Source organism: Callithrix jacchus, chromosome 18 (assembly GCF_049354715.1).
Source record: "Callithrix jacchus isolate 240 chromosome 18, calJac240_pri, whole genome shotgun sequence".
In the NCBI taxonomy this organism is placed as follows: Eukaryota; Metazoa; Chordata; class Mammalia; order Primates; family Cebidae; genus Callithrix; species Callithrix jacchus.
Window position 1 is genome coordinate 24,930,170 of NC_133519.1, and position 27,678 is coordinate 24,957,847.

The 27,678-nt window shown below is 38.6% G+C and overlaps 1 protein-coding gene across 4 annotated transcripts in view; it reads right to left on the reverse strand.

The window, feature by feature from the left end:
- The window catches only part of RASAL2 (RAS protein activator like 2), a 385,295-nt gene that overhangs the window by 170,807 nt on the left and 186,810 nt on the right, over positions 1-27,678 (reverse strand). For all 4 annotated transcript variants that reach the window (XM_002760332.6, XM_008984955.5, XM_008984954.5 and 1 more), the window contains exon 3: positions 10,975-11,101. In XM_002760332.6, the coding sequence (XP_002760378.3) occupies positions 10,975-11,101 (127 nt within the window). The remainder of the gene's footprint in view (positions 1-10,974; positions 11,102-27,678) is intronic.

The following is a 27,678-nucleotide window of genomic DNA, read 5'->3' on the forward strand; positions in this document are numbered from 1 at the left end:
GCTGATATGGTGACACTGCACTCCAGCCTGGCGACAGAGTGACACTCTGCCTCAAAAATAAATAAATAAATAAAATATCAATAAAAGCCACACAATGTAATCTAAGACAATAATAAGATGTTCTGTGGACAGCTATCAATAAATTTACTTTGGCCAGGTTTGGTGGCCCATGCCTGTAATCCCAGCACTTTGGGAGCCCGAGGCAGGCAGATCACCTGAGGTCAGGAGTTCAAGACGAGGCTGGCCAACACGGTGAAATCCTGTCTCTACTAAAAATACGAAAATTAGCCGGCCATGGTGGTGCACCCCTGTAATCCCAGTTACTGGGGAGGCTGAGGCAGGCGAATTGCTTCAACCTTGAGGCAGAGGTTGCAGTAAGCCAAGATCACACCATTGCATTCCAGCCGGGTGATAGAGCAAAACTCTGTCTCGAAAAAATTAAAAGAAATTTGCTTTGTTATAAACACAATGTGCATATTCTGTTTGGGGAAAGTAGATGTAGGGAATTCAACAAGTAAAAATCCAGTATTTTTCTTGAAATAATCTAAAAACAATACTCCAAACAGACAATATAAGCTACAAATGTAAAATGCCTCTCTCTTGCCTTATTTATACTATTAATCCATCATTAATTTCATTAATAATTGATTTAAAAGGGGAAAAACTTTACTAGAAGAATGTTTATGTGGTAGGGAAAATAAAAAATAGATTTTTAGGTATATTGGAGAAATCACCTGCTTGAAACTTACAGCCTCATAAAAGTCCTCTCCTTTGCCAACCTGGGGATGGATGAAATTCTGGTTAGTCATTAAACCTCCCACAGAAATAAGGCAGGAAGCACCTAGTCTTAGAATTGCAGCTTTTCAAATAGGTGTATCCTGATGTGATTATTTCTTGGTGACCCTGTTAGCATTGTATCTATCAAATGCATAGGGAGAAGAAATAGAGGGGACTGGTTAGCAGACTGCTTTAAGTGTTAAGACTTAAAGTAGGCTAGTAGCAATCACTGTGTTTACTACTACTGTCACTATATGACTAATCAACTTAGTTGATACTTTGTTCTTCATTTTCCTTTTTTCGTCTTCCCTCCTTTCATTCATCTTTTTCTCTTGTTGAATCATTTAATCACTCAAATATCTGCAGTGTCATTCTGTCAACCACGTCAAAGGTAAAGTTTATTTATTTTTATTTTTTAATTTTTGTGGGTACATACTAGGTGTATATACTTATGGAGTACATTAGATATTTTGGTACAGGCATGCAATACATAATATTCACATCATGGAGAATCCATCCCCTCAAGCACTTATCCTTTGTGTTACCAACAACCCAATTGTACTCGGTTATTTTTAAATGTGCAATTATATTATTATTATTGACTATTGTCCCTCTGTTGTGCTATCAAATACTAGGTCTTATTCATTCTTTCTATTTTTTGTACCCATTACCCATCCCCACCATCACCCCCACTGCTTTCCACTCTTGTCAGCCTATCCTTCTATTCTCTCTTCTTTTTTTTCTTTTAGAGACAGGGTTTCTCCATGTTGGTCAGGCTGGTCTCGAACTCCCGACCTCAGGTGATCCGCCCACGTACACCTCCCAAAGTGCTGGGATTACAGGTGTGAGCCACCACGCCTGGCCCATCCTTCTATTCTCTATCTCCATTAGTTCAATTGTTTTGACTTTTAGATCCCACAAATAAGTGAGAACAAACATCCCATGTTTGTTTTTCTATGCCTGGCTTATTTCACTTAATGATCTCTAGTTCACCCATATTGTGGCAAATCATTGAATCTCATTATTTTTTATGGCTGAATAGGATTCCATTGAGTATACATACTATACTTTCTTAATCCATTCATCTGTTGAGGATAATTAGGTTACTCCAAATCTTGGCTATTGTGAACAATGCTGCAATAAACATGGGGATGCAGATATCTCTTCAATATACTGACTTCCTTTCTTTTGGGTGTATAGTATATATACTATACCCAGCAGGATTACTGGACCACATGGTAGCTGTATCTTTAGTTTTTTGAGGAACCTCCAAACTGTTCTCTATAGTGGTTATACTAATTTAGATTCCTACCAACAGTGTATGAGGGTTCCCTTTTCCTCACATATTCACCAGTGCGTGTTATTGCCTGACTTTTGGATAAAAGCCATTTTAACTGGAGTAAAAGGCTAGCTTACTGTATTATGCTGATGCAAAAGTAACTGTGGTTTTACCATTACTTTCAATGGCAAAAACTGCAATTACTTTTTAGTTTGATTTGCATTTCTCTGATGATCAGTGATGTTGAGCACCTACTCATATGCCATCTTCATTTGTCTGTCTTCGTTTGAGAAACGTCTATTCAAATATTTTGTCCACTTTTAGAATTAAGAGATTAGATTTTTTTCCCATAGAATTATTTGACCTCCTTACATACTCTGGTTATTAATCGCTTGTCAGATAGTCTGCAAATATTTTCTCCCATTCTGTGGGTTGTCTCTTTACTTTGCTGACTGTGCAGAAGCTTTTTAACTTGATGTGATCTCATTTGTCCATTTTTTGCTTTGGTGTTATGCAAGAAATTTTGGCCCAGACCAATGTCCTAGAGTCCCCCCATTTTTTTGGGGGGTAATAGTTTCATAGCTTGCGGTCTTAAGAGTTAAGTCTTTAATCCATTTTGACTGGATTTTTTATAAGGTGAGAGACAGGGGTCAAGTTTCATTTTTCTGCATATAAATACCCAGTTTTCCCAGCACCTTTTATTAGAGATTGTATTTTCCTCAATGTATGTTCTTGGCACCTTTGTTGAAAATGAGTTCACTGTAGGTGTGTGGATTTGTTTCTGGGTTCTCTATTCTATTCCATTGGTCTATGTGTCTGTTTTTGTACCTGTGTATGCTATTTTGGTTACTATAGCTCTATACTGTAATTTGAACTCAGGTAATGTGATTCCTCTAGTTTTGTTCCTTTTGCTCAGAATGACTTTGGCTATTCTGGGTCTTTTGTGATTCCATATAAATTTTAGAATTGTTTTTTCTATTTATGTGAAGAATGTCATCAGTATTTTGATAGAAATTGCACTTAATTTGTTGACTGTTTTGGGCACTATGGACATTATAACAATATTGATTCTTCCAACCCATGAACATGAAATATCTTTCCCTTTTTTGCCATCCTCTTCAATATCTTTCATCAGTATTTTAAGGTTTTCATTGTAGAGATGCTCACTTCTTTGGTTAATTCCTAGTTACTTAATTTTATTTGTGGCTCCTGTAAATGTGATTATTTTTTACATTTCTTTTTTCATATTGTTCACTGTTAACACATAGAAATGCTACTGATTTTTGTACACTGATTTTGTATCCTGCAGCGTTACTGAATTTGTTTACCAGTCCTAATAGTTTTTTGGTGGAGTCTTTAGGTTTTTGCAAATAGAAGATCATATCATCTGCAAACAAGGATAAATTGGCTTCTTCCTTTCTAATTTGGATGTCCTTTATTTCCTTGTCTTGTCTGACTGTTCTAGCTAGGACTTCCAGTACTATAACAAGTAAGAGTGGTAGAAGTGCACATCCTTGTTATGTTCCAGATGTAAGAGGAAAGGCTTTCAGTTTTTCCACAGGCAAACTTTTAAAAAGAACTGTCTCCAATCGCTGTTTTGATTTCCTTACTTGTAACACGATCTTCTCAACCCATTTCAGGGTTGTGCTGCCATACACCATTAAAACTGTAGTTCCTAAACTTACCAAATACCTTAATGTCATTAAATCTAATGTGTGGTTTTTGTTTTGTTTCATTTTTGAGACAAGGTGTCACTCCGTCACCTAGGCTGGAGTGCAGTGATGTGATCTCAGCTCACTGTAGCCTCAACCTCCCAGGTTCAAGCAATCCTCTCACCTCAGCCTTCAGAGTAGCTGAGACTACAGATGTGTGCCTTCAAGCCTAGCTAAATTTTTTTTTTTGGTGGGGGGATGGAGTCTTGCTCTGTTGCCCAGGCTGCAGTGCACAGGCACAATCTTGGCTCACTGCAACCTCCGCCTCCTGGGTTCAAGTGATTCTTCTGTCTCAGCCTCCCTAGTAGAATAGCTGGGATTACAGGCATGTGCTACCACAGCAGGCTAATTTTTTGTATGTTAGTAGAGATGGGGTTTCACTGTGTTAGTCAGTGTGGTGTCGATCTCCTGACCTTGTAATCCACCCACCTTGTCCTCCCAAAGTGCTGGGATTACAGGCGTGAGGCACCACATCTGGCTAATTTTTTTATTTTGTAGAGACAGGGTCTCACTATGTTGTCTAGGCTGGTCTCATACTTCCAGATCTAACTGATCCTCCTGCTTCAGCCTCCCAAAGTGCTAAGATTACAGGTGTAAGCCATCATACCTGGTCTAATGATTTTTGTTAGTCCTCATCTTAGTTGCCCTTTCGGTACCATACAACAGAGTTGACTATCCAGTTCTTAATCATCCTTACTATGTACTTCATAATAGTATAGACCACTTACGTGACAGCACAATTTAGCTTGTTTTTCTTCTTTATATTTTAATTTTCTTTAAGCATAACACACATATGCTCAATGAATTATCACAAAGTGAACACACCTGTGTAATTCCTACTCAAGTCAATAAATAGAACACTACTGGCACTCCAGAACTCACCTCTATATTTCTCCCAATTACTATTCATGCCTCCTCCCCAAAAATAACCACCACCATCCTAATATGTAACACTATACATTAGTTTTAACTATTCTGGAGTTTCATATAAATGGAATAACACAGTATGCACTATTATGTGTCTGTTCTTCAGTGAACTCTTTGATAAAATATCTAAATGTTTAAGCCTCTTGTTCATTTTCTACTGGGAAGCACTTATATATGCTAGATAAAAGCCCTTTGTTCATTACAGGTGTTGCAAATATATTATTCTACTCTGTGGTTTGCCTTTTCACTCTCTTAATGATGTATATGCAACCCAACACAAATTCTTTAACTTCATTTATTTTTTTTTTTTTAAGCTCATCAGCTATCATTAGTGTTAGTGCATTTTGTGTGTGGCCCAAGACAATTCTTCATCTGATGTGGCCCAGGGAAGCCAAAAGATTGGACATCCCTGGCTTAAGAAATCTTTCTTTATCCAAGATCATGAGAATATCCTATATTATTTCTAGAAGTTTTATTGTATTACTGCCTCTCTTGTTCAGATCTTGGAATTGATTTTGTGTATGGTTATAAGGTAGTGGTCAATTCCTCCTCATCCCCACATCCCTCCAAAAAGATATCTTATTGACCCAGCACCGATGACTGAAAAGATCATCTTTTCCCTTACTGCCCTGCAAGGGCACCCTTTGTCACACCAAATGTCCTTATATATATGGGATCACTTCAGGACTCTCCATGGTATTTCACGATTTATTTATTCTTCCACCAACACATTATTATACTTTTTTATTTTAGATGGAATCTTGCTCTGTCACCAGGTTGGAGTGCAGTGGCCCGTTCTCGGCTCATTGCAACCTCTGACTCCCTTGTTCAAGTGATTCTCCTGCCTCAGCCTCCTGAGTAGCTGGAATTACAGGCACGTGCCACCATGCCCAGCTAATTTTTTTGTGTGTTTTTAGTAGAGACAAGGTTTCACCATGTTGGCCGGGATGGTCTCGTTCTCCTGACCTCATGATCCACCCACCTCGGCCTCCCAAAGTGCTGGGATTAAATGTGTGAGCCACTGCACCCAGCCTTTTTTTTTTTGAGATGAAGTCTCTCTCTGTCACCCAGGCAAGAGTGCAGTATCGCGATACTGGCTCATTGCAACCCCCGAACTCCCCACTGGGGTTCAAGTGATTCTCCTGCCTCCGCTTCCTGAGTAGGTGGGACCACAAGTGCATGCCACCCACCATGCCTGGCTAATTTTTTGTATTTTTAATAGAGACGGGGTTTCGTCATATCGGCCAGGGTGGTCTCAAACTCCTGACCTTGTGATCCACCTGCCTCGGCCTCCCAAAGTTATACTTTTTAAACAGATCTTGATACTAGTAGATTAAATCTTCTCACCTTGTTTTCCTCTACCTTGGCTATACTTGGCCTGTGGCATTTTGAGACGAATTTTAGAATCAATTTGCCAATTTGTAGACATATACGTGGTGGTAAGGTCAGGTGACAGAAATTTTGAAATGTATTGAAATTTTGATCTTAAAGAGAACTGACATTATATTAAGTCTTCTAAATCATCATCTGGTATACAACCCTCTATTTATTTAAATCATTTTTTTTCTTTTAGTTCTCTATGTAGAAGTCCTTCACATCTCTTATTAGATCTTTTTCTCTAAGAATTTGTTATCATGATAGTATAATAAACAGGATATTTAAATTTTTTTGTTTCCTATTTATTGCTAGTATATAGAAATACAATCAATCTTTGTACACTAACTTATATTTCAGTTTCTGTGTGTATTCATCCTATCTTACTATTTAAAAATATGTTCTAAGAGCAGAAATCTTATATTTCTTTTCATTCTTAGCGACTGGCATAGAATGTTACATATACAGCAATTATTCAATGAAATACTTGACAGCAGAAATTTTGGCTAAAGACAAATCACTTGGAGATAACAACAGGAAAACAGAACAATTATCTAATTCAAGATTAGACTGATATATAAGGAAGAATGGCTCTAGAAGTAGTGTTTTTCCACATAATATTTATGAGGATAACTTTTAGTGCAACTTTAGGATATTTGCTCTGAAAATGATTATGGACTGTCATGAGTCAGGATGGCTACCAGACTTGTTAAGCACAAAAGATAAGGATTGGCTCTAGAGCAGACATTTTTGTCACCTTATCTTTGTCTTTGGGCCCAGTACCTTGAACACTGTAGATATTTAACCATTTCCTATATAGTTCTCTCTTCCATAACATTGTAATAATTCTTGAGACTATAGTTGTACTTCCTCAAAATTCATTGACTTTTATGGGTCAAAGTTTGAAGGGTGAAATATTCCTGGAGAATTGGTAAAGACAATAGTCAGGTCAGATGCAGTGGCTCACGCTTGTAATCCCAGCACTTTGGGAGGCTGAGGCAGGTGGATCATGAGGCCAGAAGTTCGAGACCAGTCTGGCCAGTGTGGTGAAACCCAGTCTCTACTAAACATACAAAAATTAGCCAAGCTAATTTTTGGTTAGGAGTTTTGGAAGCATGGAGTTGGAGCATGTTTTGGAGCATGTCTGTAGTACCAGCTACTCGGGAGGCTAAGGCAGGAGAATTGCTTGAACTCAGGAGGCGGAGGCTATAGTGAGCCGAGATCGCGCCACTGCACTCCAGCCTGGGCAACAGAGCAAGACTCACTTTCGGGGGGGGAAAAAAAAAGACAACAGTCAACACGTCATTGCAAATAATGAAAGCAAAGGAATTGAAAGAAGGTGACTCTAAGCTAGTTTAACTTATAGAAGTTGGATGTAAAATATAAACAGTCGAACGATCCAAGATGGCTGATCGCTAACATCCTGGGATTGCAGCTCTCAGGGAAGGCGCGGAGAACTAGAGGACGCCACACTTTCAGACAAAGTCTGGTCACTCACGGAGCAGAAGATCCCCCAGGGGTGGAAACACAGGAGTCGCCAGCGCGACTCTCGTGGTCGGCGCAGCAGTTCCGCCGGCACATCTACGCGGCAGCTCGGCGCAGAGTAAACAGGACGGGTTCACCTTGTGACCGAGGTTTGGAGCCCCAGGAAGGCAGAGTCGCCTACTACGGAAACAAAAAGGAAGCCCGACAGGAGAATCCTGGGCAGAAAAGCACCATCAGTTTTAACGCGGCTGCTCTGGCCCTGGGAATTAACAACCTGGACGTCCACTCAAGAGACCTAATCTGAAAGTTGGTAACTTCAAAGATGGCAGAAGGATAAATTTACAATGACGGGAAGAAACCAGCATAAAAAAGCTGAGAACACTCAAAATCAGAATGCCTCTCCCTCTAAAGATGATCACAGTTCCAATCAACAATGGAACAAGGCTTGATGGAGAATGAGCGTCTCCTGATGACAGAATCACTCTTCAAGGAATGGATAATAACAAACTTCGGTGAGTTAAAAGAACACGTTGAGAAACTAGGAATTTTGAAAAAAGGTTTGATGAAATCCTATCGAGAATAGACAACGTAGAGAGGAGTATGAGTGAATTAATGGAACTGAAGAATACAATACAGGAACTCCAAGAAGTTTGCACAGGTTTAAACGCTAGAATTGTTCAAACAGAAGAAGGGATATCAGAGGTCAAAGTCCAACTTTATGAAATAAAACGTGAAGAAAAGATTAGAGAAAAAAGGATAAAAAGGAATGAGCAAAGTCTCCAAGAAATGTGGGACTATGTGAAAAGACCAAATTTACGTTTGATAGGTGTACCTGAATGCGACAGAAAGAATGAATCCAAGCTGGAAAATACCCTTCAGGATATTATACAGGAAAATTTTCCTAAACTAGCAAAGCAGGTCAAAATTCAACCCCAGGAAATACAGAGAACACCACAAAGATATTCCTCAAGAAGAGCAACCCCAAGGCACATAATCATTAGATTCACCGGGGTTGAAACGAAGGAGAAAATACTAAGGGCAGCCAGAGAGAAAGGTCATGTTACCCACAAAGGCAAGCTTATCAGACTTACAGCAGATCTCTCAGCAGAAACTCTACAAGCCAGAAGAGAGTGGGGGCCAATATTCAACATTCTCAAAGAACAGAACCTTCAGCCCAGAATTTCATATCCAGCCAAACTAAGCTTCACAACTGAAGGAAAAATAAAATCTTTTATGAACAAGCAAGAACTAAGAGATTTTATTACCACCAGGCCTGCTTTACAAGAGCTTCTGAAAGAAGCATTACACACAGAAAGAAACAACCAGTATTAGCCTTTCTAAAAATACACCAAAAAGTAAAGAGCACCAACATAAAGAAGAATTTACACCAACGAATGGATAAAACAGCCAGTCAACATCAAATGGCAGGAACCCTAAATTTAAATTGACTGAATTCCCAATCAAAAGACACAGCCAAAACCCAACAGCATGTTACATCCAGACCTGTTTCACATGCAAGGATACACAAAGATTCAAAACAAAGGGATGGAGAAAGATTTACCAACCAAATGGAGAGCAAAAATAAATAATAAATAAATAAAAAGCAGGAGTTGCAATTCTTGTATTGGATAAAATAGATTTTAAAGCAACAAAGATATAGTGTAAAAGGATCAATGCAACAACAAGAGCTAACGATCCTAACACCCAGATAGGAGACTTAGATTCAATGAGACAGAAAATTAATAAGGATATCAAGGACTCGAACTCAGATCCAGAACAAGTAAACTTAATATTTATAGAGCTCTCCACTTCAAATACACAAAATATACATTCTTGTCAATACCACATCACACCCACCCATTAGTTTAAATGAAACATTGATTGGCCATTATTAATACTCAATTTTTTTCAAAATAAAGCAATATTTCCATTTACTCTCCCTCTTTCTCTTCCTCTTTCTTCCTCTCCTTCACTTATTTTTTTTTTTTCTTTCCTTCTCTCAAAAAAAAAGAAATCAACTTGTAAACCTCTAGATCCAGGTCGGCAATGTCTCTTTCATTGCTTGATTTCCTTTCTTCCCTTCCCTTCCTCCCTCCCTCCCTCCCCGCTTCCTCCCTTCCTTCCTTCCTTCATCCCTTCCTTCCTCCCTACCGTCCTTATTCCCTTCCTTCCTGCCTTCCTCCCCCCCACCAAAAAATATATATATAAACAGTCTATAAAATGGTTACACCCAGACAAGTTTTTAGCAGAATTCAGGCCCACACCTAAGCTGATTTCAACAAAACATGTTAAAGAAGTACAGTGGAAATAAGATGAGAGAAAAATCTGACTTCTCCAAGTTGACTCCTTGGAAAGAAGTACTTGCTAACTCAACTAGTTTCTAGGAAAGCAACAATTATTACAGAATAAAAAGAAAAATAACAGACTCAAATTCTGACCAAAAGGATTCAAATTCTGACCAAAAGTTTGGGGTTCCACTTAGAAATGAAGAAAAAGGCAACCTCTTCCAAAACTCCTAACCAAACCCTGATTTTAGAAAATATAACCAAAATTACAGAATTATCCATATTGATCACCATAGAGAAATAAATGATTTCATCTACTTATCAAATGTCAAAAGTCTATGGGTCACTAAGCAAATAATAACACAACAATGTAAAGCACCAAAACAATTCCTACTTTTCAAATTCCTTCGTTATTCTATTTAATCTTAATTATGTTCTTTTAAAATTACCTGACAAGTCTGATTATTTAAATATCAATTATTAAAAATGAAAACATCTAACAGAATATATCTAGTAGGGAATGGAGAAATAGCTAGCTGCTTTGATACTGACATTAACTGTTTGAGTATATAACAAAGGAAGTAATGTTTCTTTAGTAACCTTATTGGAAAAATGGAAGTAGGGTTTCTCCCTTCTGTCACCTACTCCAACCATAGTCCAGCATATTACTTTTGTGAGACATGCAAAATTAACTTAGCTAAATTAGCCTGATCTGATATTACACTGTACAAGACAAGATCAGTAGCTACCTGAAGAAGATATATCTAAACCCGTAAACATTAAGTTCCAACACATACTGGATCTCTTATGAACCTCAGTGCTTCAACAAGATCACCAAATACTCTCTCAAAATCTACAGATAAGCAATAAAACCAGAAACAACACATTATCCCATCTGCCTAGGACTAAACAGCAACCTTACTAGTACTCACCTGAAGTCTATCTCTTTAAAACAACTTTGCTGTCAGTCGGTTATAAAGAACAGCACTCTCTAGTGACCTCTAACTCTCAATGTGTCATTGATTTCAACACATTTACTTAACAGGAAATGCAGAATGTTTTGTTTTACTCAGTAACAAGTCCATAAATTACAGGATAAAAGCTAGGAATTTATTTCCTTCTCGTAGTAGCTTACCCAGTTTAGTGGTGCCCTCTGGTGGGTACTCGGGAAACTGACCCTCGGAAGGGACGCTGACAGTTCTCCTCAGGCATCGCCCTTTGGTGGAATCTGTCTGCTGCTCCTGTCCCCCTTCCACAGGTAACTAGTTAAGCAAAAGAAAAAGATGAAATTTAATAGTGAACTGACCATAACCACCTTCTGACTGAATAATGGTTTTAGTCAATGAAGACAGAAGTGTGTAACAAAGAGTAAGGCAGGAGAAATACAGATATAAAGTATATACAATGGTAAGGTATTACCAACTCCTTTACAGGAAGCTTTCCTTTAAAAAGAAAACGGAAACATCAGGAAAGGTGAGTATGCAAATTACACAAAGTATGTACAAATCATAACCAGGTGTGTACTTGTTCCTGGAAACAAAACACTCACAAAAATAAAAGGTTCTTCTATATCAGAAACTGGTTCACAACCTCCAATTTTGTTCAGTGTTAAATAAAATGGAGATAAAGTTGACCAAAAGATTTAGCTTCAAAATTCTCTTAAAAGATTTTATTAAATAAAGGTATTAAAACCATCCAAATTTTCTTCAATTTTAGAACTGAGAACTTAGAAACAGTTAATAAAACACATTTTCAGTGGAAACTTGCATAGATACCATTTTTTCCAAAGGTCAGACTATTTTTATAATCCTAAAAAGCATTTTTTTCTGACATAATTTCAGAAACATATCAACTGGTTATTTGCATATGTGGAAAGAGAACTATGAATAGTGGAAAAGAAAATCTAATGCCAATAACTACTTTAAAACTTACAAAGCAGGTTATCATTGTAGAGTAATGGGATGGCTCAAAGTTGTGGTTTTGTTTTGTTTTCCTAGTAATGCTAAGTATGCAGTAATGAGATTTTACTAGTAACTTTTAACAGAATTAAGAACTGTGTGACATCCTAGAGCAGGGCGTGTAATCCCAGCACTTTGGGAAGCTGAGGCAGGCAGATCATGAGGTCAAGAGTTCGAGACCAGTCCGGCCAACATGGTGAAACCCCATTTCTACTAAAAATACAACAAAAATTAGCCAGGCATGGTGGTGAGTACCTATAATTCCAGCTACTCGGGAGGCTAAGGCAGAAGAATGGCTTGAACCTGGGAGGTGGAGGTTGTGGTGAGCTGAGATCACACCACTGCACTCTAGCCTGAGTAATAAGAGCAAAACTCCAACTCAAAAAAAAATAAGATTAAAAAAAAAATTGTAACATCCTAAATAGTTTGAGAAAGTAATTAATCATAATTCCTAATTTATTATGGCTCCAATACTGCTTTCAATAAATTTCAATAATAAAACACTGAGTTCTTATATGTGCAAGTCTAATGAATTTATATGTGTGACCTTATGAGGGAGGCACTATTATTATCACCTTTTTTTTTTAATCTTTTTTTTAGAGATGGGGTTTTGATATGCTGCCCAGGCTGGAGTGCAGTGGCTATTCACAGGTGCAATCCCACCACTGATCAGCATAGGAGTTTTGACCTGCTCTGTTTCTAACCTGGACTGGTTCTCCCTTACTTAGGCAACCTGGTGGTCACCCACTTCTGGGAGGTCACCATTTTGATGCTGAACTTAGTGCAGACAATCGATTAGCATAATGCAGTACAACCCAGAACTCCTGGGCTCAAGCAAACCTCCCACCTCAGCTTCCCGAGTAGCTGGGACTACAGGCATGCACCACCATGCCTGGCTATTATCTACTTTTAAGAGATGGGAAATGAATGATTTATTTCTCCAAATGATTATAATGGACACATATCACATCAACTGATCCAGCAAAACTGGGACAGATAGAGGCTTAAGTGTACATGCCTTCTGCTTTGCTTCAGTAATCCAACTCCTGTGACTCAGGTCAAGGAGATGATGGCAAGGAAAACTCTGTTACTGAGAATCCGAGGAGCAAATTCCTAATGCCTCTGTAAGCACTTAAAATTTTCATACTCTTTATAGAACCTGCAATTCTCCCATTTCCTCATTACCATAACTATGGTTACTCTGCACATTGAGAAACTGAAGGGCAGAATTAAGAAATGTAAATTACAAAATTAAGCCAAGGCCAAACAATAGCATCAATAAAGACATGAACTCTTCCAAAAGTACTCTGTAATATAAAACTTCACAAACAGTAATCTAAGTCATCTGTCCCTTTCAGGATGGAAATTTTATTATCTCTACCTAAATAATTAAAAGAGTGTCACCGATAAGTTTAAACGACTATCTCCTATTAAAAAAGGCAAAACATATCCTGTATCTGCCTTAAAAGCAGGAAGAATGAGAGTAAATTTGGAAAAAATAGTCTAGTTCTTTGAAGATATAGTTGAATCTAAATAAAATATTTGATAATAGTTCTAAAAATGCCTATTATCTTAAATAATAAAGGCCTAAACAATGCAGAAAAAAAGCAGGAGTTTTTTATGGTGTTTTAGGAGGAAATATTTTTTCTGTGCAAATTTATAAAGGTCATATCCAGGAAAAAGAATGGCTTCTATGAGGACATATTTTATCTCTGCAATATCAAAGGAGAGAATAAATACAATATAGCAAACTTCTTATTTGGGCCTAAAATTCACTCAATTTTCTCCAAGTTTTAATGTAGACTCTTTAATTCCCAATATTTAAGCTTAAAATAGGATCAAAGGTTGTATTCAAAGTATCACTTTTAAAGGTTAGGCCATTTTACTCCTCATCCAGGATACAGGGAACATGATGTAACTTTTATTCTAAACTGCATTTTCTTAAGAATATTTTACTTTCCTCCTTCTTTTTTTTTTTTGAAACCGAGTCTCACTCTTGTTACTCAGGCTGGAGTGCAATGGTGTGATCTTGGCTCACTCCAACCTCTGCTTCCCAAGTTCAAGTGATTCTCCTGCTTCAGCCTCCCAAGTAGCTGGGATTACAGGCACACGCCACCACGCCCAACTAATTTTTTTCTATTTTTAGTAGAGATGGGGGTTTCACAATGTTGGCCAGGCTGGTCTCAAACTCCTGACCTCAGGTGATCCACCCACCTCGGCCTCCCAAACTGCTGGGATTACAGTTGTGAGCCACACTACAGATTGCTTCGTAGCTAAAGTATTAAAAAGATATTGATCTACTCCTTTAAAATTGGATAGAGCCTATTTCAAGTACTTTCAAATGGCCCAAGCTGAAATGCGCAAATCTTAGCATTTCATTCTCTTATAGCTAAGAGAATCAGTTATACCCAAGCAATCTTCTCCATTCTGATTGTCCTAATTTAGTTTACTAGTTCATATTTACTTGTTTATACTGAATTACTCATAAAAATTATGTATCTTCCAAGTTCTATAACATGAGAGTAAATTTTCTTTTTTCTTCTTCTTCTTTGGCCTTGTAGCCTTATAATGGGGCTTCTTCTCTTCTTTTGCCTCAATTAAAAAAAATTGTCCAAGTGCAGTGGCTCACGCCTGTAATCCAGCACTTTGGGAGGCTGAGATGGGTCGTGGATCACCTTAGGTCAGGAGTTAAGTGACCAACCTGAGCAACATGGTAAAACCCCGCCTCTACTAAATACAAAACATCAGCTGGGCATGGTGATGCATGCCTGTAATCCTAGCTACTTGGGAGGCTGAAGCAGGAGAATCACTTGAACCCGGGAGGTGGAGGTTGCAGAGAGCGCTGAGATTGCACCACTGCACTCCAGCCTGGGCAAGAAGAGTGAAACTGTCTCAAAAAAAAAAAAACAACAAAAACTCAAGGCGCAGTGGGGCTCCCATATGTAATCTCAGCACTTTGAGAGGCTGAGGTGGGAGAATCCTGAGGCTAGAAGTTGAAGATCGTGTGCGACATAGTAAGATGCCCATCTCTAAAAAAATTAAAAACAAAAATTAGCCAGCTGTAGTGGCGTGTACTGGTAGTCCCAGCTACTTGGGAGGCTGAAGCAGCAGGATCACTTAAGGACAGGAACCCAAGGCTGCTGTGAGCTATGAACATATCACTGTACTCCAGCCTGGGTGGAAGAGTGAGACCTTGTCTCTCAAAAACAAACAAACAAAACCAGGCACTTCAATTTCATTCCATTTTAGACAAAGGAAGTAGAAAAGGAGTAAATGACATCTCAGGTATCTAAGACGTATTAATAACAAAGCCAAACCAGATCTCTGGCTCCTTGTCCTCTCTGTTAATTTCAAACCATCCATGAAAATAGAAAAACAATGTGGCACATATTTTATTTATACACACACACAATTTCATTTTCTGTAAAACTGCCTTTCATATTGTTTAAAATCACATGGAAATTAATTTTTATTTCAATCTGAACTCATAAAGATTAGAAAGTCAAGTACAGGAAATCAAGATTATGCTAACTAGCATTAGAAAGCTCTTCCCATTTCTGTTCTGCTAAAAAGGTGCTCAGGACTACTATATGCTTAAGAGGATTTTTCAGTACCTTAAAGAAAAAAAACATTCCTCAACTTACTTATCTCCTTAAGGTACTGGTTCTCAAAACACATGGTCTAGGTACCAGCAGCAACAGCATAACCCAGGAACTTGTTAGAAAACCACATTCTCAGTCCCCCCCACCACCCATCCCCGCCTACTGCATCAGAAACTCAGGGTAGAGCTCAGCAATCTGTTTTAACAAGCCTCCAATTGATTCTGGGATGCTCACTAAGGTGGCTTAAAGTGTTGTTTTCTCTCTTTCCTGTTATGGGTAAGCATCTAGAAGTGTCATGTATGAAAGATATTCTCAACCTTGGCTGCAACTTATAATCACCTATGGGAGCTTTAAAAAATACCAATGCTGTTCTCACTCCTAAGTGGGAGGTAAACAATGAGAACACATGGGCACAGGGAGGGGAACAAGACACACCAGGGCCTGTTGCCGGGTAGGGGGTGAGGGGAGGGAATTTAGAGGATGGATAATAGGTGCAGCAAACCATCATGGCACATGTATACCTACATAAAAATCTGCACATTCTGCACATGTATGTTTTTTCTTAGGAGAAAAAAAAATATCAATGTTTAGACCACTCCTAGACATTCTAGACATGCAAAGTAGAGAACTACTGATCAATACTCTGTATCTTCAATTCTAATTATTCACTTATTAGTCCTTGGCCACCGGTACTATGTGTGAAGGTATAAATAAATCATTTGGCCTTAGTAAACCTCAATTTCCACATTTTTGAGGTATGATCTTTTGATTTCTCAGCTGTATTCCTGGAGTGGTCAGGTTTTAAACAGAGCTCTACCCTGATCAGACCCTTCTCACTGGCAGGGTCTGATCTCTGCCATTGCTCAGCATGACCACTAGTATTCTGTTTACAATACTTCAGTTTCTTTCCCTGGATATGTGCATTCCAGCTCTTGGCCAAAGACTTTCTGGTATCCTAACCAGCAGATTTTAGCCCTTTCAGATGCAAAATTCTGTTCTGTGCCTCCTCGGCTCAGTGAGTCCACTGTACTCTGCCTGGCCTGGCCTCCAGATTATAGCACCACAGTTGGGAAATAGTATGCAGCAGACACCTGGGCAATGGTGACCACCACAGTGGCTGCCTATTGTCCAATGACTGAAAATAGTTGCATTTACACGCTTTCTCTCTGTATATTTTGATGAGGGGATGGTATCCTATTTTTTTGTTGTTTACAGTGGGAGGGCCAGTCTTGTACCATTCTGTCATAGCTGGTGCCAAAAGCCTCTATTTATCTCTTAACCAAACTTCTGCAACAGTTTCTTCACTGGTATCTCCCTGGGACATTCTGCCCCTTAAAACTATCCTTTACAAAGTTATCATAATAGTTCCAAAATGCAAACATGGTCATGTCATTCTGAGGTGTAAAGCCCTTCAGCAGTTCTTTGCCTCTAGCAGTGGTTTTCAAAGGAGTGGTGGTGTGTTTGTGTATGGAAGTATGTGGGGGTGGGGGAAGTATCTTTGCTTCAACCTGAACATAATTCTCAGTGTATCTGTTGTGCAGGGCTTCTGCATAAGCTTTTCTACAAAGAAAGTATCCTTCTGCTTTAAAAAGGGCTTAAAAACTACTATCATATAAAGTAAAAGCTCCCTAATATAGTATACCAGATCTTCCACAATCTGGCCACTGTCTTTGTCTTTGTGTTCAGTTTTAGACTTCACTCTAGAAATACCAAATTGCTTGCAGTTCTTTAACACATTCCCTATTTTGTGTTTCAGTTTCATGGCTTAGTTTGTTCTCTCATCCTGAAATGTTTTCCCTCATTTTCTTTTCTGTTCTAAGTCTGTAAGGTAAAGGCTTATTCATCCTGAGGCTTAGCTTAGGCATTGTCTTTTCGGGGAATCTTCCTCCTCTACCAGTCCCCTAAGGGATGGTTAAGGTACACTTCCATCTAGTTCCTCCAGTAACACATCTTTCTCTGTCATTATACTTATTGTGTTAAATTATAATTACTCATTTATGCAACTAATTCCATGTAAGTTAATGGCTTGTACTTTACCAGTAAATCCCCAAATCTTAAAATAGTTCACAAATGAATGAATGATAGGCAGAGACGGGGGCCATTTTAGGCAAAGGAAAAAGCATAACATCAGCCAAGAAGATGGTAAGTATAAGACTTTTTTGTTTTGTTTTGGAACAGGGAGTAGACCAATTTAGCTAAAGGGATAGAACACCAAAACATATTATGAACATGTTGAGAGGGCTGGAATACCAGGCCATGCATGGGGAGCACTGAGAAGCCACTCAGACTTTTAGATCTGAGGAATGGCAGTCTCCCACTTGTTCTGTCTCTTTTCTGTGTCTTGTTCTTCCAATTCATCCTAAAGATTAATATTTATAACACCTAACTTTGATCAAATTGCTTCTTTTTTTTTTTTTTTGAGACGGAGTTTCGCTCTTATTACCCAGGCTGGAGTGCAATGGCGCGATCTCGGCTCACTGCAACCTCCGACTCCTGGGTTCAGGCAATTCTCCTGCCTCAGCCTCCCGAGTAGCTGGGACCACAGGCACGCGCCACCGTGCCCAGCTAATTTTTGTATTTTTAGTAGAGACGGGGTTTCACCATGTTGACCAGGATGGTCTCGATCTCTTGACCTCGTGATCCACCCGCCTTGGTCTCCCAAAGTGCTGGGATTACAGGTGTGAGCCACCGCGCCTGGACCAAGTTGCTTCTTTTATTGAGCTTTCCTTTGGTAATTCCCATTGCCAGTGGCATCTTAACGACATACTTAGTTAGGCCAAGCTTCCTTATAATAAATAGATTTCTTTCTCTTTTTCTATCCAGTTTACTTGGGTTATCAAATGTCACTTTGAAATTGTTTTATTTTTACCACTAAACTTGTTGTGGGCGAGAGAGAGGAAAGATCTATCTTGTCATTTGTAACTTCTAGCATAGTGAATAACATATAAGGGCATAATATATATCTACTGAATAACTTAAAAGTGGTTCTGAATGAAATATGCCACAGGTAGCTTACCCCAGAATAAATAACAGTTAATTTTTAGCTATTTGCGTGAAGACTAATATTTTCATCAACATATGAGTGTAAACACTGCCTTTCAAAAGAAAAATGTTTAAAATATTTAAAGTGTCATTGTAAATGCCCTGCTGCCTAAACACTAGCATCCAGCCTTAAACATTTCAAATATAGAAAGTAGAATTTGCATTAAGAAAAATGGAGTCAAATGTACCCTGCCTAATACACTGTTATTGCCAAAAGAAATAAACAAAAATTCAGATTTCTTTTTTATTTTTATAATGGGGCTGTACCTCAGAGGGGTTCATGTTTGTCATCTTTACCATTTCCCTCGACTCCTTAATCTCACGTTTACTTGGTCTCATCTCTTGCAAGCAAAATGGAAGACAAATGGCCTCCTGTGCCCTCTTTGAATTGGACTGGTATCAAGCCAGCAGGGGCCTTTCCTGTCACCCAGGCAAGGAAATATATATTTCATAGCACACAAGCAGTGTCTATTTGGCACAATTTGCATGAAGCAGTTTACTGAAATAGTAAATCATTTCTCAAGGTGACACCCCCAGCAAGCTTCCCTTTCAGCATTCTGCCCCAATCTACCCTTCTACAACATTCCCAGATTGGTAATCGGTATGTTTAACACTCTTCCCATATATACTCCTCCAACAGACTTATCCCCAGTTCTGACAAGAAACATGCAAAGTTAAAAGAAAGCATTAAAAGATCCCACACACTGACTTCATATATGAGTGATACTAGACTAATATAATCCTCCCACATTCTAGCAATGCCTGGCTAAGGATTCAGTTTATATCCTTAGAGAATCCTTTTAATTCATCTTTTTAATACAGTAATAACCACCCTCATGATGACCTGATTAATGTTTAAAACCACCTTTTTAGAGAATTTTAGCAGGAAATTCCTTTAATCATTTCAAGAAATTCTAAATTATTCATTGCCAATTCCGAGGATAAGAGTTACATTCTTTTTTTTTTTTTTTGAGATGGAGTCTCAGTGCAATGGTAGGATTTGGCTCACTAAAACCTCTGCCTCCCGGGTTCAAACCATTCTTCTGCCTCAGGCTCCCAAGTAGCTGGGATTACAGGTGCCTGCCACCATGTGCAGATAATTTTTGTATTTTTAGTAGAGATGGGGTTTCATCATGTTGGCCAGGCTGGTCTTGAACTCCTGACCTCGTGATTCACCTGCCTCAGACTCCCAAAGTGTTGGGATTACAGGAGTGAGCCACCACATCAGGGCCACATTCTTTATAATTCTTAAGTGTGGGTGAAAAGTAGAAGGATGACAGCATCTTCTGGTCCTTACACAAGAAATGGATTTGTAATCTTTTCACGTGATAAAATTAATAGAAAGTTAAACTTATTCAAGTAGCAAGTAAATCAATGGCTTCACATTTTTTTCCTAGAGATTTAATTTAATTTTCCCAATTTTATAATGGCAGAATATAAACACCAGAGGGCATTAAACTGTTTTTGTAAACTGTTTTGTAAATTTATCCTTTCATTATTCCTCATCTGGTCTACTGCAATAATCTTCTAACTCATCTATTTAACTCATCTTCTAATCCCTTTCATCCCTTTTCCACATAATCAACAGAGTTACTTCTCTTACCTTGCTAAATACCCTTTCCCTGGTCCAGATCATTTCCAGAAAAAAATCCAAATTCCTCATCATAGCCTTTAAGGTTCTTCATTATCTAGTTCTTGCTAGCTATCCCTTTTCCTCTTGCAAACTATGTTAATTCTGAATATTTTGCAATTTACCAAAGATATATATGTTTCTTGACTTTGTATTCTTATATATATATGGATATATTTATGCCGAAGCATAAATTTCTCTATAAAACACTTTTTTGGCATTTTCCACTCCATACAATAATCCATCCTAGGCCATACCTCCGTTAATCTTTCTCTTATGGTGATATTACAACTAAAAAATAAACTTATTGAGGCAAACTGTGTATTACATAAAATTTACTGTTTTAAAGTGAATAATTCGGTGGCATTTAGTATGTTCACAATGTTGTGCAATTATCACCTCTATCTAATTCCAAATGGTTTTAACTTCATTTTACCTCAGTGTGTCTCAACAAAACTGCATATTTGTGACCACAATACTAAACATAATGATAGGTGCTCAGTAAATAGAGACGGAATCATGTATTCAACTGTAGAAAAGCACCTCATCAAGTATTTTTCTCCTCTTTTTATTAGTTTTAGAAAAATAAAGAATTAAGTTGAATGTTCTGGGTAGATATATCATGGAAAGAAAAGACAGAGATCTCTTCTCTTCAACTTATATTAAGGAAATAGACATTCAGAAATAAAAAGTTTATAATTTGGCTCTTGCAACACTCATTCAACAATATTTATTGACAGTTTCCTATGTTTCTGGAACTGTTCTAAGCACTGGCAGATACATCCTAGAACAAAACAGACAAAATCTTTGCTCCAAAGCTTATATTCCAGAAGGAGAGACAGTGAACATAATAAATAAATTATACAGCATGTGAGCAGCTGGCAAATGCTACAGAAAAAAATATTAGAGCCAGGTAATTAGATCAGAAGTTTTGGATAGTGAGGTGGGGAGAAGTGGCAATTTAAAATAGGTTAGTCAGGGTTGGCCTTACTAAGTATGTGGTATGTAAGCAAAGAGATAAAGGTGAGAAAGTGAGCCATGAAATATAAGAGGGAAGAATGTTTCATGCAGAAGAAAAAGCCAAGACTAAGGCCTTAGGGAGGAACATGCTTGATTGTTCTCATGAAATAGTGACAAAGTCAGTGTGTCTGGAAAGCAGCAAGTTGGGGAGTTTTGGGCCTTTGAAATTTGGAAGGATGGAGTTGCTATTAACGGAGATAGGATAACCTCTGGTAAGTTATGAAGTGAAGATTAGAGTTGAAGTGTGGGGTATGCTGGAAATGATTTACATAACCAAGTAGAGATGTTTAATACACAGATGGATACATGTGTCTAGAGAAGAAACATGGCCTGGTACAGTGGCTCATGCCTGTAATCCTAGCACTTTGGGAGGCTGAGGTGGGAGGATCACTTGAGCCCAAGAGTTAGATCAGCTTGGGTAACATAGTAAGACTCCATCTCTTTAAGAGAGAAACAGTGATGTGGAGTTTTAAGATATAAAATTAGGAATCATCAGCATTAGAGGACATGTTTATAGCCTCAAGACTGGATGAGATCCCTAAGGAAGTAAAGTCCCAGGACGGAACTCTGTGGTACCTTCCATGTTAAGATTTGGAGAAAAGAAAAGAAATCTGTAAAGATGACTCAAGGAACTTCAGAGGCAGAAAAAAAAAACAAAAAGAGCACAATATCATGGAAGCCAAGTAAGAAAAGTTATTTTAGGAGAAGAAATGAGTGATCAACTACATTAAATGCCATTAGCAGATTAAGATGAGAACTGAGGCTGGGCACAGTGGCTCATGCCTGTAATCCCAGCACTTTGGGAGGCTGAGGTGGGTGAATCACAAGGTCAGGAGTTCAAGACCAGCCTGGCCAATATGGTCTCTACTAAAAATACAAAAATTAGCCAGGTGTGGTGGCAGGTGCCTGTAATCCCAGCTACTCAGGAGGCTGAGGCAGAGAAATGCTTGAACCAGAGAGGTGGAGGTTACAGTGAGCCAAGATCGTGCCACTGCACTCCAGCCTGGGTGACAGAGCAAGACTCTGTCTCGAAAAAAAGAAAAAAAAAAAAAGGGGGTGAGAACTGAGAACTGACTACTAAATTTAGCAATGTGAAGGTCACTAGTAAGCAAACATAATTCTGGCAGTGATGTGGGCAAGAGTCTGACTGGAATAGATTTAAGAGAGAACAGGAATTAAAGACAATGAGCATAGATGTTTTGAGAATTTTTGCTATAAAGGAGAGAAAAGAAAGAGGTGGTGTCTGGAGGTACTAGTGAGGTTAATACAGTATTTATTTTTTTCAGATTAGAAAAAGAGCCAGGCATGGTGTCTCATGCCTGTAATCCCAACATTTGGGAGGCTGAGATGGGTGGATCACCTGAGGTCAGGAGTTTGAGACCAGCCTGGCCAACATGGTGAAAGCCCATCTTTACTAAAAATACAAAAGTTAGCTGGGTGTGGTGGCACATGTCTGTAACCCCAGCTACTCAGGAGGCTGAGGCAAAAGAATTGCTTGAACCCAGGAGGTGGAGGTTGTAGTGAGCCGAGATCACGCCATTGCACTCTAGCCTGGGCGACAGCAAAATTCTGCTTAAAAAAAAAAGAGAGAGAGAGAAAATAGCATGCTGATGCGAATGATATGATAAAGAGCAAAAACGAAAATGTTTTTTAAAAAAAGTAGGGGAGAATTGCTAGTGATATATCCTTGAACAGGCTAGAAATAATGGAATGAACACAAGCAGAAAGGCTGACCATAATGGACAGTTCAATCACATTTAAAAAAGTAAAATCATCTGGGCACAGTGGCTCATGCCTATAATCCATCCAGCACTTTGGGAGGCTGAGGCAAGTGGATCACCTGAGGTCAGGAGTTTGAGACCAGCCTGGCCAACATGGTGAAACCCCTCTCTACTAAAAATACAAAAAATTAGCTGGACTTGGTGATGGGTACCTGTAATCCCAGTTACTCAGGAGGCTGAGGCAGGAGAGTTTCTTGAACCCAGGAGGTGGAGGCTACAGTGAGCTGCGATCACACCATTGCCTGGGCGACAAGAGCAAAACTCCATCTCAAAAAGAAAAAGAAGAAGAAATATCAGGGTAGAAGGCAACAATTGCTGTTAGGCAGATATGGTAATGGAGTATGCAGAAGTTCCCTTGTGAATTTTTCAGTTTTCTCAGTTAAGTAATAAGCAAAGCAATCAGCTCTAATTGGGAATAATAAAGAAGAGACTGGCACTGTGAGGAGATAGGAGAAGGTATGAAAAACATCATCTTAGAAATCATTCTGGACTGTGCTACTCAAAGTGTATTTCAAGCTCCTGTGTTGTTCTGTAAATTGTGACTAGTCCACAATAAACTAAATAGTATAGAAACTGAGAAGTAGCACACTTGGTGTGATCAGTAGGTTTGTACAGCCTACTTTCCACAAATATATATAATTTTTGTCATTCTATTCTTTCTTTTCCTATGTTATGATTATGCTAAACATACTTACTGAATTGTGATTTAATATCTGTTAAGCCCAATAAAAATTTGGTCTTGATATATTTTTAAAAATTTTAATTATTATTTATTTCAATAGGTTTTTAAGGGAACAGGTGGTGCCTGATTACACAGATAAGTTTTTTAGTGGTGATTTCTGAGATTTTGATGCACCCATCACCTGAGCAGTGTACATTGTACCCAGTGTGTAGTCTTTTATCCCCTACCTACCTCCCACCCTTTCCCATGAGTCCCCAAAGTCCGTTGTATCATTCTTATTCCTTTGCATCCTCAGCTCAGCTCCCACTTATGAGTGAGAACATACTCCATTTCTAAGTTACTTCACTTAGAATAATAGTCTCCAGTTTCATCCAGTTTGCTTCAAATGCCATTATTTCATTTCTTTTTATGGCTGAGTAGTATTCCACAGTATATACATACACTATATTTTCTTTATCCACCTCTTGATTGATGGACATTTGGGCTGGTTCCATATTTTTGCAAGTGCAAATGTGCTGCTGTAAACAAGTGTGTGCAGGTATCCTTTTTATATAATGACTTCTTTTCCTCTGGGTAGATACCCAGAAGTGGGATTGCATTTATGGTTTTTTTTTTTTAATTTTCATTTTTTTCTTAACAACCCACTTTATTATATTTTATTGACCATGACAAGGTGCGTGGAGGGAAAACTGGTACTTTATACCACATACAGAATGTGAAGCACTAGTCCAGGAGAGTGGGACAGTAACTGAAGTGGGGAAAATGTTTTGTGATTGCCAAGCAGCATTATGGGCTCACATGAGGTTTCTAGCCAATTGTTTAACACCAGTCAGCATGGTTTGTGTAATTTTCTCTAGATACATTAAGCCGCAAGGATGAGATAAAGAGGAAGATTCACTTGAGCTATCACTTTGCCAAGTATGTATAATGAAGCAAGAGAAGGGCAAGGAAATAGTAAGCAAAGGGGTGATAAGAATGACCATGGAACTCAGGCTGGATGAAGAGGAGAGAGAGGATTTATAAAAGGCAGAAAAGGTGACAGGATCAGTGGGTAACAGGGCCCAGAAGGTTGAAGGCTCATTGAAAGAAGGTATTAGTCAAACAGTAATATGCACACAACTGTGAATACAAAGAAGTTGTAGCGATAAGGTAAGATCCTTAAAGAAGGTGTTCAAGGAATTGAGAGCCAGTGTGTTACACAAGAAAAGTATCTCTATGGATATTAGAATCATACAAAATTAAAACTGGAATATTCTTAGAGATAATGACCCAGGGGACAGAATCAACAAAAAATGATGAGGAAGGTTAAAAGATGACTACAGCCTGGGTGTGGTGGCTCACGCCTGTAATCCTAGTACTTTGGAAAGCGGAGGTGGGTGGGGATCATGTTCGAGACCTGCCTGGCAAACACTGTGAAACCCTGTCTCTACTAAAAATAGAAAAAATTAGCTGGGCGTGGTGGCAGGCATCTGTAATCCCAGCTACTTGGGAGGGTGAGGCAGGAGAATCACCTGAACTCGGGAGGCGGAGGTTGCAGTCAGCCAAGATCGCACCATTGCATTCCAGCCTGAGCAACAAGAGTGAGACTCTGTCTCAAAAAAAAAAAAGTGACTACAATGTGAGATTCAGAGTTTGGACATTTTAGGGAAAAAAAGGGAGAATAGATAGCAGCCCTGAAAAGAGGAAGACACCTATCCTAGATATCCTAGACATTATGGTAGGAGAGCTGTAGGAGTAAAACAGCCATCCACTGACAAAACTTCAGGGAAGATAGTACCCTCAGGGAAGATCTTGGTTCTTGTAAGATTAAGAAATTAAGGAACCCCTACAGAGAAGAGGTAGAAGAAACAGCTGGTTTTGCTGATGATAAACCTGGAATTGCAGTGGACATAGTGAAAGGGTTACAAGAGGTCCTGGGGAAGGACAAGTGGAAGACGGTGTTGGAAAAGAGAATACACAGATCCATAGGGAGAGTACATGCAGCATAGGGGATGAGGGTTCCCCAGGTGTTTAGGGTTACTCTTGATAACTGGCATAAAAATGGATAAAGTACAAAAGATAGTGTTTTAGAAAATTATTTATCATGGACAATTATTTTAAGAGACAAAAGGTGGCCCAAGTGCAGGTTACTCAATTGATTATAACTGAGGAACTGTACCTTGGTTCTGGAAAAGGCATGCTTCTTAACTTTCTGCTATCTATATTAAAGCTATTTCATCTCTTACAGTAGTAAACTGAATAAAATGTAGGTAAGGGCAAAAAGATGGCAAATGAGCTGTTTATATTACTCCTTTTTTGTTTTGTTTTGTTTTTTTGAGACAGAGTCTTGCTCTGTCACCAGGCTGGAGTGCAGTGGCGTGATCTTGGCTCACTGCAGCCTCCGCCTCCTGGATTCAAGCGATTCCCGTCTCAGCCTGCGAGTAGCTGGAACTGCAGGCTTGCACCACCATGCCCAGCTAATTTTTTGTATTTTAGTAGAGACAGGGTTTCACCATGTTGGCCAGGACGGTCTTGATCTCCTGACCTAGTGATCTGCCCATCTCGGCCTCCCAAAGTTCTGGGATTACAGGCATGAGCCACCGTGCCTGACCTATATTACTCCTGATTAATAACTCTGAGAAAAGACTGCTGACAGTACGTTGGTTAAAATAAAAATTTTGAATAGTTTGAATAAATAGAAATGTTCTATATTAATGTTCACTTTACCAATTTTCATTATGTATCTACTTAATATGAACATAGCAACATATACAACTTGTTCTAGAAAAGTCTGACCTTTATTCAGATATTTTAATAAAATTAAATTTAAGAATATTAAAATACTGGAAAAGGGTTATGGGTAGGGAGATGATAACAAATGTAAAAGATATTTTCAATGGCTAAAGAAAAAGAATAAGCAAGTTCTTCATAGAGGCATATTAACAAGGCTCTTGAAAGTAAGCAATTCCTATTAAAATACAAGAAACTGACATTGTTTTATTGGTATTATCCTTATCATATTAAAAAATGCTGATGGATAACAGAAGGGACAGAGAAGGAAGAAGGAGCAAGAGAAGAGAAAGGGGAGGTAGGGGTTCACAGATGAGGATTAAGAAATGTGCTTCCTGTGTTTTGCTTCTTTTGAACTCACCTCTGGAAGGTGACTTACAGAATAAATATTCTACCTACATCTTTATATTTTCATAGTTTTGGCAATTAATCTTTCTCCTTCATTAAATGAGATCTTCTCCTTCCCTCTCATTATTCCTCTTCTTTGTCAAGATTATATTTACTTGGCTGGGCGCAGTGGCTCCTACCTATAATCCTAGCACTTTGGGAGGCCAAGGCAGGCAGATCATGAGGTCAGGAGTTTGAGAACAGCCTGACCAATGGTGAAACCCCGTCTCTACTAAAAATACAAAAATTAACTGGGCATGATGCCACGTGCCTGTAATCCCAGCTACTCAGGTGGCTGAGGCAGGAGAATTGCTTGAACCTGGGAGGCGGAAGTTGCAGTGAGCCAAGATCGTGCCATTGCACTCCAGCCTGGGCGACAGAGTGAGATTCCGTCTCAAAAAAAAAAAAAAAAAAAAAAAGATTATATTCATTTTTTTCTTATATGATAGAAATTGGGAACTGTGATGCTTTTATGAAGTAGTTTTATCATACCAAATCAGAATATCAATTACCTAATTAATCACCAATAAGCAAATAAATGAGCTAGATATGGAAGGATTTCTAAACTGTAACAGTTCCAGGAATAAAATAATAAGAACATGTGGTAAGTTTAATAGTTTTTTAATTTAGAAGAATAGAAAGTACATCTAGAACTGGACATCTGTCCTGGTTACACTCTGTCTACTTTGCCAGATATTTTCTAATCTTTGTTCTTCTTGACCTTGTTATATGTTTTAGGAAGCTGCTACAGAATATACCAAAAAGCAATGTTTTTCTGCCTTTGAGTTAGAGTTGGCTAATAGGTGAAACTGGCAAGAAATCAGAAGGGCAGAAGAAAAAATGTGGGGTGTTTATTCTGTCGTACTTCCTCCCTGCTGGCCATTTTTGTCTGGGAGAGGCTGTGTTCTTTTGTGTATAACCACAGCAACTGTCAAGCAGCTCTCTCATGCAACTATAGTTCTCTAGGT